This window comes from Opisthorchis viverrini (genome assembly GCF_000715545.1).
Source record: "Opisthorchis viverrini unplaced genomic scaffold opera_v5_283, whole genome shotgun sequence".
Classification (NCBI taxonomy): domain Eukaryota; kingdom Metazoa; phylum Platyhelminthes; class Trematoda; order Opisthorchiida; family Opisthorchiidae; genus Opisthorchis; species Opisthorchis viverrini.
The window spans coordinates 213,169-226,831 of NW_008751942.1; the positions used below are offsets into that span (position 1 = coordinate 213,169).

The following is a 13,663-nucleotide window of genomic DNA, read 5'->3' on the forward strand; positions in this document are numbered from 1 at the left end:
CAAACTCAGAAAAACCAAGAGCTCGGTTATCGATTCACTCTCCCATCCAGTTGTGTTCATATCCTGCATAGAGTTGTTTAGATGAGTTCGAGAAGTAGTAGGAGCAGCTACAGTTGGCCCGCAATACGAATCAGTCTACATATTTTCCAGTGATCTTGTCAAGCTTGGGCAGGTTGATCATAACCCAGCTCTAGTGTTCTCTTTGTGTCAGCATGACAGTGAGTGAAGGACGCAACTGAAAAGTTTGGCCTTGCCCGAATGTGAAATGCCAGTTGTAAAACAACCCTCCTGTGAACATAAAAATGTACGGAAGCAATATTCGTTGATGACTGAGCACCACGAAAGTACTTCCAACAGGATAAGCAACAAAACTCACGGCAATTCACGTGATAATAACAAAAACTCCAATCCTTACTTGATCTTTCTTTGCAATCCGGAAGTCCAGCCAATCAGTATCGATTTCGTGGTTCATGAACTCCTCGGATTCCATCACTTTGATCAAGTATTCCACAGTAGTACGGAAGTCCCCACGAATTGACAATTCTTTAAGCGCAAGCACCAGATTCCTACGGACGAAAAAGAACAGTCGATTTCACCAAAGAAGTATTTCAAAATCATACGAATAAAAACCAAATTGATCATGCATACGAACAATGAAGTGCTCACTCTCTGGCTTGTTCACGACTTTCGGCAGCCGAAAAACAATGCCCAAACTGGGAATCAGCGAATTCATGGATTCCGCCAGCGCTTCCCACACTGAAATAGCCCCAAACAGACTGGCTACTCTTGAAATTTAACTCCTGTACATCACCTGGTCGAGGCTTGAAACCCTCGTCCGGATCTTCGCTGGTGATACGGGCGGCAATCACATGACAGCTCGGTGGGCGTCGCAAATGCTCAATATGTTCGAAGCAAACAGGCTCATCAGAATTGACTGGCAAACGGTACAATTCACGTATATCTTTAATCTGACGTAAGGGAATCCCCATAGCAATCTGTTAAGAGGGGTATTTGAAAGGAAAATGGAACTGATAAGGTTAATCAAAGACGTCAGCTACGGGAGGACAAACGAGCTGACAGACCAAGAGCAAATGACATTTCAGAAATAGTAATATTACAGGAACTGATGAGTATTTCTGGTATCTACATCATTGAACTGAGGTATTTCAAATGACATCAAAACAAAATATACGGAATAATTTCATTTGAAATCAAGGTAGATGCTGAGTGACCTCACGCACAGAGGAATATGCTGGGAACAATAAAGGAAGCGCGTCATAAGCCAGCAAGGCAAAGATGTGGGGAACCACATGTATAGAGTTCCTGAGAGCACTGCATATTCTCTAACATGTAAGACTGCTAAGTGTTGCCACTTTTCCTCATTGTTGTACATAGATCTAACATAAAAATAAAACAAACCTGAAGTTGGCATGCAGGAAGATTGACCTCAGCAACCACTTCCGTACACGGATGTTCAACCTGGAGCCGTGGGTTGAGTTCCAGGAAAAAGAACTGGTTTGAATCAGAATCGTACAAGTACTCAACTGTTCCCGCGCTCACGTAGCCTACCAGCTTGGCAAGCCTAACAGCAGCCTGTAAGAAATTTGTAAGTAAGCGAAGAGGACGTATGAGAAAACTTTGAGTATAGTACCAAAACATCGTGGAGCAGTCAAACAAAACTGAGTAAATTCAAAATTTACACAAGATCGAGGGTCTGAGGTTGTCTCGAGTGGCGTATACAATGTTTGTACAAACAACGTTTGGGGTTCAAAGAGCACTGGTTAAACAGTCTGGAGATAACTTAGAGTGAACATGATGCTACCTAAATACAGTAGAACTGAAATACGGTGCTCTTCCGAAGAACGCGAGTTTTAAGAACAGGGAGCGTAATCTATTGGTAGGCTCAAGCTTCAACCTCATAGTTAGGAAATCCCTGCTCACCTCCTCGATTTACATTAGGAAAGGGAAACTAATGAATACGACTTTAATGATGTGTATGAGACAGCGCGATATTTACTTAAATGGAGAAGGAAACTTATCCAACTTTTCTGCACAAGTGAATATACTGTTGACTTTGTGGGCGACACCTGTGCTGAATATCTGACCGGTCGATGAACAGAAACTGTTAAATACCATCGACGGAGCTGTCACTTGGTTGAATGTTACTTCTGGTGCCAACTCAACTTTATTTCATTCTGGTGCAAGAAGCTCCTGAGTTCTGTTGTCGAAACGTTCCGTGCACAGATGGGTTTTGCCAACGTCAAAGTTAGCGACTATGGAGCATTTGTCTCCTGTTGTCCAATACGACCAACTCAAGCATTTCCTAATTAAAAGAAATACTGAGCTAGGGCTGAAATCGTTGTCGACGAGGCCCAGATGACCAGCGATGGATGGATCCTAGACGCGCGATAACGTGAATGGAAAAGGTGGAACAAACATCCACTTACCAGTTCCACAATTTATCAATTCCTGCTACATTTGCCTAATAATAACTCAGGAACTGATTTTCGCGCAATCAAGCTTTGTAAGGATAATATTTTTTCTTTATAATGCCAATAACCCTATGACCAACCGACTTTGTTCTCTACTTGACACCACTGACCACTCACTCTCATTGTACTACACAAGATGACTGGAAACAGTGGAGTGAAGTTCCTGTTTTCGAAAAATTGTGAACGCCTAAGGTAGTAACAAGACATCGGTATCCATTATCCCCCAAAGTAGTCTCTAGGATGCCATTTCTCAATCTAACAGGATCAATTATTGACAATAACGACGGAGACAAAATTTCATCAGCACTAATTCAAATTGAAGAGTATGGAATTAAAGCTCAAAAATCGACGAAAATCCTACCAAATCTCTGAGACCTAGATGCATGCCAATACCAGGAGTGCCCGCGTGTACATCTGTGTGAGGTCCGTGTGGGTTGCACATACGGCTGGGTAGAACAATTAGAGCAAACCTCTGTCGCTACTGGTAAAAAGACCACATACACAACCACAGATTTTAAATGTCGTGACAGACCTATCTACCATTTACAAACATAGAGTCCGCTGGCTCTGTAGCGCTTTCCACTTTTGTGAAGCTAGGGAAACATAGACGTTTGCAAACCGAAGGCATAGGACACTGTGATAGAGTGTTGGCAAACAGAAATAAGACAGGGCTGAGTGACGTACTCAACAGGCATATCTAAATATGGCTAACTATAGGTTTGACTAGGATATAGATTAGTAATCGTGTTAGTACTAACGCAAAAAATTAGCAGATATCTTGGAAACAGAGCAAAAGATGGCTGAAGTGACCAGGGCCTCACAAACAGCGAATCACCTCACTCAATGTGGGTAGGAAAGTAAAAGGGGATGACCGAAATTTCTTTCTAAGCAATCGGTTTTGGGTCTGTTGAATAAGAGGTACTGACATGTTGATGTGACGATCGGTCTAACTGTACACCTGCCCGCTTGGGTTGCACACGAAACTGTAACTGAACTGAAATATTTATCTGCACGGCTAACTGCGTGCCAGTATCTCCAGAACACAGCAACTCAAGGTGGGAATGCTAGCAGACTTTATGTGATACGAATGTTCGCTGACAATCGACGCGATCGGATGGTGAGCAAGCGTAATAAAACTTCCAGTTCAATGGGAAATTTAGATGTAATGAAAATGTAAGTCATTCTAAGCAGTATTCGCGTCACAGCCAACCTATTCCGTTACTGACAAACAGCCTGAGTAGTCACCACTTGGGACATTTTGAGATGGACGCTGCGACAGCTTCTTTGTGATGAGGACGGAGACGAAAATAGCTGACACCTGTCGCGAACTTGCAAACTACGGAAGACGGTACACTAGGGTGAGTCCAGTCTACTGGGGCAAGCTGAAGGGAACGGAACAACTATGTATGCTACGCATAAAACTGTTCACCCAATGTGACGAGACCGCCATGACAGTGTGCGCTCTCGGTGCGAACGCTCGGTGTATATCCACAAAGGAAACATGAGCGGACAGGCATACAGCAACGAGCACAAGTGCACTAAAGACCAGCCGTCGTACCACTGTTAGGTACATGCGAACGCATGCAATCACGCCATCAGTAGACAGAAGGTAAGAATTTGTGCCAGAGAACGACCAAACATTACTGCATGCACAGTAAGCGTGACAAGCACAGTAGTTAGGTTTAACAGAGCTGACAATGGAGCCGTGGTTTCTTGATTTGATAGCATGCGGGTCATCGAAAGCAGAGCTCAGGCAGATCCATTTACCGGAAATGGTAACAAATAACTGGGTCAGTGAGGGATGTAAAACCGAGATGGACTAAAAATCGGCTGGTATTCAAAACTACACGTCCAAAGCTCACTGACGCATAGTATTTCTTGGAAATCCGTTCAAACACGTGTTTTTTTAAAGATCTGCTTAAGCTCTCGGTTACTTAGCTCCCGTGAATGGCTTGAATGGATTGCGTAAGTGACTTATATACTGAAAAATCAGTACTACTACGACCCTCCATCTTTCTTACTTCAACGACCCACCTCGTAACACATCCTTCTCTCTCCGCTGAAGCATGACTAACGATGTCGTGCCAGAACCGCCTCACTGTGACTGGTCTACGAGACCCCTCTAATCTGCCATGTAATCAGCTCTGTTTTTCTAATGCTGTGTTTTTTGTTGCCTATGTAGTATAAGTCAACCAACTCCCGATGTGTTCACCCTGACTTATGGTCAATAAAATTCGTGTACGTATGGAGACAGAAGACGATCAAAACAATTATGAAAATACGTTTTATGAAAATATCCCCTAATAAATTTTTATAAACCTAATCTGGTGAGACTAGAGATGGTAATAATTCGGAGGAACTTCATTTTGGGAACAACCATAGGTCGGTTCATGTCTTGCGAAAACAACATCCACACAAGGAGTCGTTACAGAAGGTAACGCAGGAGAAGTACTGAGAGTGAAGACAATCAGTTTGAACGACTGGCTATTCCCAATGGTCGGTTGCCTGACTTAAAAACTTGATCCAGCTATGCAGTCACATACTAAGTCGAACAGCGTGACCGTATACTGTGTGAATTTGGGGGCTCAGAGACTGAAAACCCCTATCAGGTCAACTTTCGATGAACATTCGCTTCTGAACCGAATTTGACGTGGCCAATGCTCACGGATCCAACTGGTGTTTTATCGTGATCAGCAATCTTTCGTGATTTGTACTCTCGATAACTGAGGCAAAAATCAGTTCAGTTAAGTCAATCGAATGGCCAGACGTGTTTCTTCGCAATCATTCGTGATGTCATCTATACCGAGAGCGATGCCGGAATTGGCGACAAAATATAATCGACAAGTAGGTTTGGTAAATAATACTTCGACAAGCCACTCGATGTAGGTCACCGACGACATAAAAGTAGCTTATCGCAAACCTTATAAGGAAATGCGAGGTGGATGTAGCTAGGGACCGTAAATAACAGGGAACTAACTCAAATACAAAGCAAGTTGTACTTGTCAACCAGGAGTTTCCAGTACGTTTTCTGGGTTCCTACGCAAGCAAAACATGCGATGACGAGGAAAGACAGTCGGAATGTACAGAGCCGAAACGGGCCCTTCGATATTGCACAAAGACAGAAGTGGAGGATGGTAAATGTGTTAGTGGATTATATAAAACTTATGCATACTTTATTAAGAAGTACGCAAGAACCCAGCCGTCCATTGATGGACAGTAAAAAATATCTAAACCACGGCAATTTCTGAGTATTGTCCCATTTTCGAATCGGTCTCATTGGTGTTCGCAAACTCGGCATGCACCATGAAGTTTTAGTTTTGTGCAAACTCAGTAAAAAAAACAGGAACCCAGTGAACAGCTTTCTTGAGAGATAAGTTAAGAAAATATGAATGTTCCAAGGTGAACTGGAATTGGAAAAATGAAGAATAATAAGTGACCTCAATAGCGATTTGAATACACAGAATCTCCTTTCGACGGTCTAACCACAAGATAAGCCCATCGACAGCTAAATAGCTAGAGAGAGATTACGCTGAAGGAATGTTGGCATCTAGAAGGAATTTTCATGCCCCTTGTCACATTTTCCACTATTATGTAAGTACGTAACCGGAAACTGATACCCTGCAAACAGATGCGTCTTTTACCTCTGGCATACGCGATAGGTGCAGTGCAGTCGCTCACATCGGCTTAGGGGTCTCCCGGCCATTACAGTTCCCTAGAATTTTCCCATTTCAACGCTACCGTGTCTAAGCAGATTAATTTCGGAAAGCTTCACATCAACTAACTGCTAACAATCTAATCGGATTTGGTCGCCCGAAGCGTTGTGATATGTGAACAGGTCCAGACAAGATAAACATTCACAATCGCTCTCCATCGGCTGTCGGAAACGGATGTCGGGAACTGACAGGGGTTTCCCTCCAATCTCGTAGCAATTGTGATTTGTTCTGTTGGTGCCGATCATACAATAATGCAGTATCACACCAGGAATCACTACCTGAGACCTTAGTGTCAGAAATATGAACATGAAATTAAGAAGGAAAGGGCAGTCCGCTTGTTGGTATCTTAAATGGGAAAGCAGGGGTTCGACAGCCAACCGCCTCAAAAACCTTTTGTTCTGTACCGCTTGCGTGGTCATTCAACAATTGGAGGTGTACCTAATCACAAAAGACCCTCTGGGTATAAAATTCTGTTAAAATGCTATGCTGCGCCACCAAACCAAAACAGGACGACAGTGGCATCTCAGTTGGTGGTGACCTGGAAGACCTGGAAGAAAACGGTCCTACTCCTGAGAAACTGAAACAATCAGCCATTTTTATGGCAGTCGTTAAAACATTACACAATCCACATTATAGGGAAAATGCTCCAAAAACAGGGTGAAAGCGATTCAGGATGTGGCTTGAATGAGGCGTCCGTAAGTGGTAGGAATATTTCCAATCATAAACGAGCTTCTTCCTATCCACAATGAACCGGACATCGCTGGCAACATTGTAAATTTGCTTACAAGACCTGGCAAATGTTAGTCTAAACTGACATGTCCCGGACAGTGCAAGGAAAGAAATTTGACAGCAACCAAAATTGTATGATACAACTTACTCGTTCCATAGCCTCGATAGCCTCTTTGGGAGCGACCACGATCGGAGCCTCCTCGATTATTTTTTGATGTCGCCTTTGTACCGAACAATCACGACCAAACAGACTTATGGCTTGCCCATATTGATCAGCCAGTAGTTGAACCTCAAGGTGACGTGACCGCTGTGCACACTTCATCACAAAAATAGGCGAACCTGGAACTTCACTTTGAACCTAGGGTGGGGATATCATTGGAAGAGAGAAATGAGGTGAAGTGGGATTCAACACGAGTAAGGGAGGAAATGTAGATGAATGGTAGCTGAAGCCGCAAAAGCAAAGTTGGGCTACAAGAAATCACTAGTTACGCATCAAAGATGGCAACCTATCACATGAATGAACTGAACACGTGACAAACCTGAGGGAAGAAACGAACAACCTCAGCGGCAGTTGATGCCTTCCGGATACCCTTTCCACCGCCACCCTCAGCCGCCTTGATCATGACAGGATAGCCGATTAATTCCGCACATGCTTGACATCCGGCCACATCGGAGACGCAGGCTCTGCTGTAGAGATCTTCTGATAACAGACTCGTTGGAGTGACCAACAATGGCGTCACATTCGTGTGCGAATGAGTCGGTAGGGTGTGAGTGTGGGGAGGTTGACCCAAGTAAAAACAGGGTTCCGTAGTTTGGCCTATACGACCGTCAGTATAAGTCACACGGGTTTTCAACGGAAGGGGCGACTTCTCGTTGGGTAATGAGAGCTCCGTTAACAAAGCCGACGACTGAGGAGATTGTCTGGGAGTCAGAGGGACACGGAGATCTGGGGACAAAATGTTAAAAATAGTCCAAATATGTCACAGTTTACTTCATTTCTGTGGAAAGGAGAACAGCGGTTGACTCATAACTCGGCGGGTAATCAAAAACGAGTAATTTCTACGTCCCAAACAACTAAGCTGAAATTAGATGAACCAGCAAGTCGGGAAAAAATTGTATTTATATCTCAAGAAATCATGATTGCTGCTTGCTGCTAATCTGGGTGACGTTCTAAACTCTGGTGGGGGAGAATGGAATCAAGGAACAACCTAACCCTTTCTCATTCTCAATCTTCGTAGACAGCATGCTAACTGACAGAATTCAAAAATTATTAGGTAGTTGTGGCAATAACCACTCGTTTGCACAATACGTTGGTGATAATGGGAGACTATAACGAACCTAAATGGAATCCCTTGTTTGTGAAATTATTCGACTACATATGCTGAATAAAAACCATCTCACGTTTCAGTTGGGATAATATTCATAAAATCGAAGTACCTGCAGTGACCCAGCACCGCTTATAAACAGTATGCAAATGGTCGCCTCCTTAGCGGTTTTGCATATGTAGGCATTAAAAAGAGTTAAATTTTGCTGACTTTCAAAGAGTAATATGCCAGAATTGATCGTGGTATGTAATTATACCAGAGAAACTTATGTTTGCTGCAAATAACTGTTTTAGTCCCACGTCTTTACATAATGTAGGGATTGAATGGAAAACTCAGATAAACCGGACGATGAGACTCTTAGAACAAGCCCATCCGTCATATAGAGCATCTGTCAAGCTACATGTGCTTAAATTCTGCAAATCAAGTGCTGTAACCAACCTGGAACCTTATGACACACTGAGGTAGCCCAGTGAGGTAATTGGATACGTATCTTTAAAAAGGCGGATCGTCTACGTACTTCGGCTACAGTTCTCCTTAGCAATGGAGCATTTCTCCACAACTAGAAGGAGCAGTGACAATTCTACCTGAGGAATACTTTCTTATTTTGAGCTGTAAATGGGTTAAATACTACTCGATTTCATAAGAGTACAATAAAAGCTGCTTGCCCAAGGTGAACTAAAAGGAACGTCTTACTTGAACCGCTCCAAGGAAGCGTTGGAACGTCCGCGCTTTGTGCCAGTATTGTGGATGCGACTTTATCACCGAGCGCCCACATCGCATAATGTGAGGGTCCTGAAGCGGGAGTTATGGACAACAGAATAACATAGGCCAATCCTGGCAATTTAATGAGGGGAGGGGTTTTTCCAGGTGACAGTGCAAAGGTATGCATAAATTTGCAAACCTACCAAGAAACGCTATGTTATGTTTGGACAGAACTTCAGGTAGTTGGGGATTTTCTGATGCGTGGCCCCATCCAGCCCAAACTGCCTGGAATGGAACAGGAAAATTGGGTTCGGTATGAAAAAAGGGCAAATGAAATGGATATGTACCGCTAAAGTGAAGCCATAATGTTGCATCTGTCTGAGTGTCACCAACCTTACATTTACCATTACAAGGTTGCACAGGAACCGAAAAGGCACAGTGCAGAATCCAAAGTGAGGGTTTACAAATTTTGCACCAAATTAAGGCCGATCCACCTCATTGAAAAGTCCGGATTTACCGCATCACGAATACCAACAAGTACTTCTACGACAATAGGTGCAAGAATGAAATAGTTCACTCCTTTCACGACCATCACTGGCAGGAGAAGTATCAAACGGTATATTATATTATATATTACACATTATATCAGAACGTCATATTACATATGGCATACCCTGCTTCCTTTTTAATCTGATGTATACTAAAGCCGAAATTCCGCCTGATGAGGGGTACCAATGTACCACCAAACAACTGCACAAAAGGACGTGCACAACACATATAGTAATCCATGTACCATCTATACAATTGTCAAGCCTATAAATCCATCCTTGGATCCCTGGATACGTCATCCAACTAAAGAACAGTTAATGACGGCTGATAGGTGGCAGCTGATCACTTCGCCGATCTTAGCGATTGGTCTCCAAACGTTAGCAAGCCAACTTCCAAGCTTGACGAACGGATCAACTAACACCTGATCAATAGGCGATAAGTACCCCAACTGACAATGTTTAGACATGTTGCTAGAGGATCCTATAATAGTGAATCTAATAGACCTCAGTTCCAGGGTGCGGGTGAACAAGGAAGGGTTTACGACAAGATAAAAAGGACAAAAACTTACGTCAACCTCATTAGTCACAGCCGTTTGCAAGATCAATTCCACGTTGGCATAGTTGTTTGGATTGGAACCACCAGGGACCATGACCGTCTTGTTCGCCATTTTGATGTATTCTGCGTTCGCTTGAACATCTTCTGGAGTTGCCATGCAGACAAATACCAACGCTTCTGAATCGAGAAATGTTGCGTAAGCCCATTTCCGTAAAGATCGCATACATTTGACAGCCGCAATCCCATTATTGGCTATCAAGATCTGGAGGAAGAACAAACATTGGTAACAGCCTGGTACTGAAAACCACAGTCATATATTTTATAATGGGCGAGCAGCTGGATTTGGAAAACGAACATGTATGTTCTCCTCAACGTGTACCAATATTTCATAGTACAAATGTGGCTTAGCAACGGAGCACCACGTTCCAACTACTATGGATCTAATAACAGTGACTGAAAATTTTCTTAAAAAGACCATCACAATGACATCTGTAACAAGTGGGATGCCTGAAACTTTCGCAATTACCAACAACTAATGGAAAATGGTGCAGCAAGTGTAAAGCATCCGTGGTATTAGCTAACTTGGAAATCGTGAAAAGCAATCGATACTACCATACACAAGTCTTTCCGAAGTATGCTGGACAGGGACAGTCGAGACGCAAAGGCCGGTTTCGAACCAGGACCTCACGACCTGTAAGACTACACCTTAAACACTTGCTTCGAAAGAACTCTCCTTAGGCAAACAAATGGCATTACGGTGCGAAGCTCACGTATTACACTGTACGGACATTTTCAAGTCCTAATCAGAAGTTAGTGCTATGATTTCCAGCACAGAACTTTGAGGGGGAAAAGTTGGTGCTTATTTTTATTCCTACCGAATATTTCAGTTCCATTTTTGACCGTTACAAAATTACTAGGCAAAATGCCTTCGCGTTCTATAATCCTGAACCTGAGGATAACCTAATCTTCTTAGATGTGCTGGGCGAGATGGCCCAAGTGGTTAGAGCGCGAATTTACTGACCGGAAGGTAAGTGGTTCGAATCCGACCTCCGCCACTCGATTCCCCCGTCTAGGCTTGGGCAACTTGGCAGTATCCCAGCCCTCGTGCTTCCTTCGGGTGGCATGGAAGCTAGGCACCGGAAGGGTGCTACAGCTGAACGCTTAGATGTGCTGGCAACTGACGCAAATCGTAACCTGCTTTGGAATTATTTGAAGAATGAACTGAAGCAAATGAAGTGCGCGTTATGATACACAAAAAATATTGTGGTTTAAAAGTGCAGGTTGCTTGGTTCAACGAGATTACCCTAATCCTTCAATGAATTTACTTCGCAAAGCGCACCTGATCGGACATCGTTTCAAGCAGGCCTACAAAAGCGCCACTAAAATACATGTGCATACAAATGCTGAGTGCCTACTTGAAAATTTTGGCGGATAGGGTGATTGGACAGAATCACCTGAGAGGACAAGTTAAGAATTCCAAGGCTCCAGGAGTAAAAGCGAAGGCAAAAGATCAATCAAGCGTACAAGCCGAGCTTAACAGCGATCGACCGAGAAAGGGTGAACCGGTGCGTGATCCAAAATGCATATCTTTCTATATTGTCCGCGGGATTCATTGACACAGCATTCCTATTTGTGATGTCGCACAGAACGCATACAAAACTGATTAATGTGCCGACAAAAAAGGAATGTGCCAGGAGAAATTCGGTAAACTTTGAGAATCAAAAAGATGATACGTCATCTGTTCTGAGGGTTGCTGAAAACTCCACGATAGCCCACTACCGCTTTCACCCCTCTCGGAATTCATCAGCCCTATTTCCTGCTCCAACACCAAATTTATGTACGAGGGGTTATATACTGATACTGGTACTTCCGAAGACAATAATCGTGAACCAAAAAGCCGCCTCATGTTTCAGATAGAACGATAATCAAGCTTTCGAAGTAAAACTTCCTTGACATAATTCATTACTAGTGTGGTTGCTGTGAACTTCCCGATATCCCACTACCGGTCTCAATTTTCTCGTAGCTTGCCCATTGGGCGTGGTCCCCGGGTTTTCAACAGCCCTATCTTCCATCTACATCGTTCGACTTCTGGAACGCATAGCTAACTGACGACTGGGCAAATAGTTTAGACAAGAAACAAGAAGTTCCTATCAGAGATACAACAGTACGATAAGATGATAACTCGTTTAGTCAAATTATCACAAATTATCACACTGGGCCTCTGCCTCTGGTGACTGGAATGACCACGCAAAGCAAAAGTAGCCATCTTAATGGGAATCGTGAGGCTCCGGATCGTTCATTTGTTGCCTCAACCACAAGAGCCTTCGAGGGGTCACCACAGAGCTGACTCTACGTTGGGATTCAGCTTTCACTGTGCAGTGGGGGTGGCTAACGTCATCATGCCGAATAGCTGTACTCACCCTAACTGAAAACTGGTAGATACTACTCCGTCCATTTTACTGAAACACACTACGTTGTTGGTTAAACATGGATTAGCTGGCTGCTCTTTGCTACAGATCCGGCGTTCCTTGTGAATTTCACCGAATACAGGATCAAAATACAACAACAAATTAACTTCACCCAAGCAGTCCAGTTAGGAAGCGATGGCAAACTCGTCGGTGAGATCGGTTGTGTGCCGCGTACTGTACAGTTCTCAATAACCGCAAAGAAGGATCACAAGGATCCCATTTAGGAAGATCCCGCAGTACTCAACGTTAAAGTAGCCATCATCATTCCTGGTTGTCAAGTCATGACCTATTCTTCGTGAACTTCACGCCAACAATGGTTTGAGGTAGTAAACGCGGTATTCTTTGGTAGACGGGTGCGGAAATAAGTCAACAGAGGCTAGAATTTTCAACCGGTCCACTGAAACCAACGATGAACATTTTGGGATACGTTTGCAATAGTCTCCAAGAAAGGATGGCGACTGATCAAGTAATTAGGTGCATTGTTTCATCAATAAAACGCAAAAACTAAGTGTTCCATTTTCATCAATTAATCGGAAAGAGTTGCATAACCCCACTGGCATCCATCAAATTAGAACCACCACTTTCGAATGGGATTATCGGCAGTCTTTGTTGGGAGTTGTACTGTGTAGGAACAGTTGATACCAACCAGAAAGTGAATGTAAATGGGCCAATATCTGCACCTTTACGACGACCAGTCGCTGTTCCATTGCAAGTGTTGACGCCGACTGCTCCGATAGCACTGTGTACTCCCACCCCCCAAACATAGTTGTTAATAGTAGTTAGCGGTGTGTACATGCGTCCGATTTAGAGTCGAAATTCAAGGCAACTTTTAAGATACCTTAGTTTGTCCCTTTTTAGGTGTCGTACTGAAACGGAGCACACACGCACATCCCATATGGGAACTAGAACATTTGAAGCGCAGTCATTCGAAAAACGACAAATGTTTGAAACAAACGACAAATAACATATTGGGTCGGGGGACGGGTGTGTAAAGATAAAAACAACAATCAAATGAGTGTAAATAGCGCGCACTAACTGCAACGAGTTCGTGTATTGACCCACCTTTTCTATCACCCTGGTTCCACCAGACAGACGGACAAACTCTGTTAAAGATGTGTAACGCATCTTCC

At 43.5% G+C, this 13,663-nt stretch overlaps 3 protein-coding genes across 3 annotated transcripts in view; 2 read left to right on the forward strand and 1 right to left on the reverse strand.

The window, feature by feature from the left end:
• Nucleotides 1-13,658, reverse strand: part of T265_09541 (hypothetical protein) — a gene marked incomplete at both ends in the record, with an annotated part of 51,669 nt that extends 38,011 nt beyond the window's left edge. Inside the window, 9 exons of the mRNA XM_009175641.1 lie at nt 416-566; nt 667-995; nt 1,420-1,593; nt 7,083-7,292; nt 7,474-7,880; nt 8,953-9,051; nt 9,165-9,246; nt 10,079-10,327; nt 13,596-13,658. Of these exons, the coding sequence (XP_009173905.1) occupies nt 416-566; nt 667-995; nt 1,420-1,593; nt 7,083-7,292; nt 7,474-7,880; nt 8,953-9,051; nt 9,165-9,246; nt 10,079-10,327; nt 13,596-13,658 (1,764 nt within the window). The remainder of the gene's footprint in view (nt 1-415; nt 567-666; nt 996-1,419; nt 1,594-7,082; nt 7,293-7,473; nt 7,881-8,952; nt 9,052-9,164; nt 9,247-10,078; nt 10,328-13,595) is intronic.
• On the forward strand, nt 6,684-6,866 carry T265_09540 (hypothetical protein; the record flags this gene model as incomplete). The annotated part of the gene is made up of 1 exon (XM_009175642.1): nt 6,684-6,866. One exon carries the CDS (start codon nt 6,684-6,686, stop codon nt 6,864-6,866), a length of 183 nt encoding a protein of 60 aa, XP_009173906.1.
• T265_14879 (hypothetical protein) overlaps nt 10,953-13,663 on the forward strand; it is a gene marked incomplete at both ends in the record, with an annotated part of 5,152 nt that continues 2,441 nt past the window's right edge. The window contains 2 exons of the mRNA XM_009175643.1: nt 10,953-11,064; nt 11,098-11,300. Coding sequence (XP_009173907.1) covers nt 10,954-11,064; nt 11,098-11,300 — 314 coding nt within the window. The remainder of the gene's footprint in view (nt 11,065-11,097; nt 11,301-13,663) is intronic.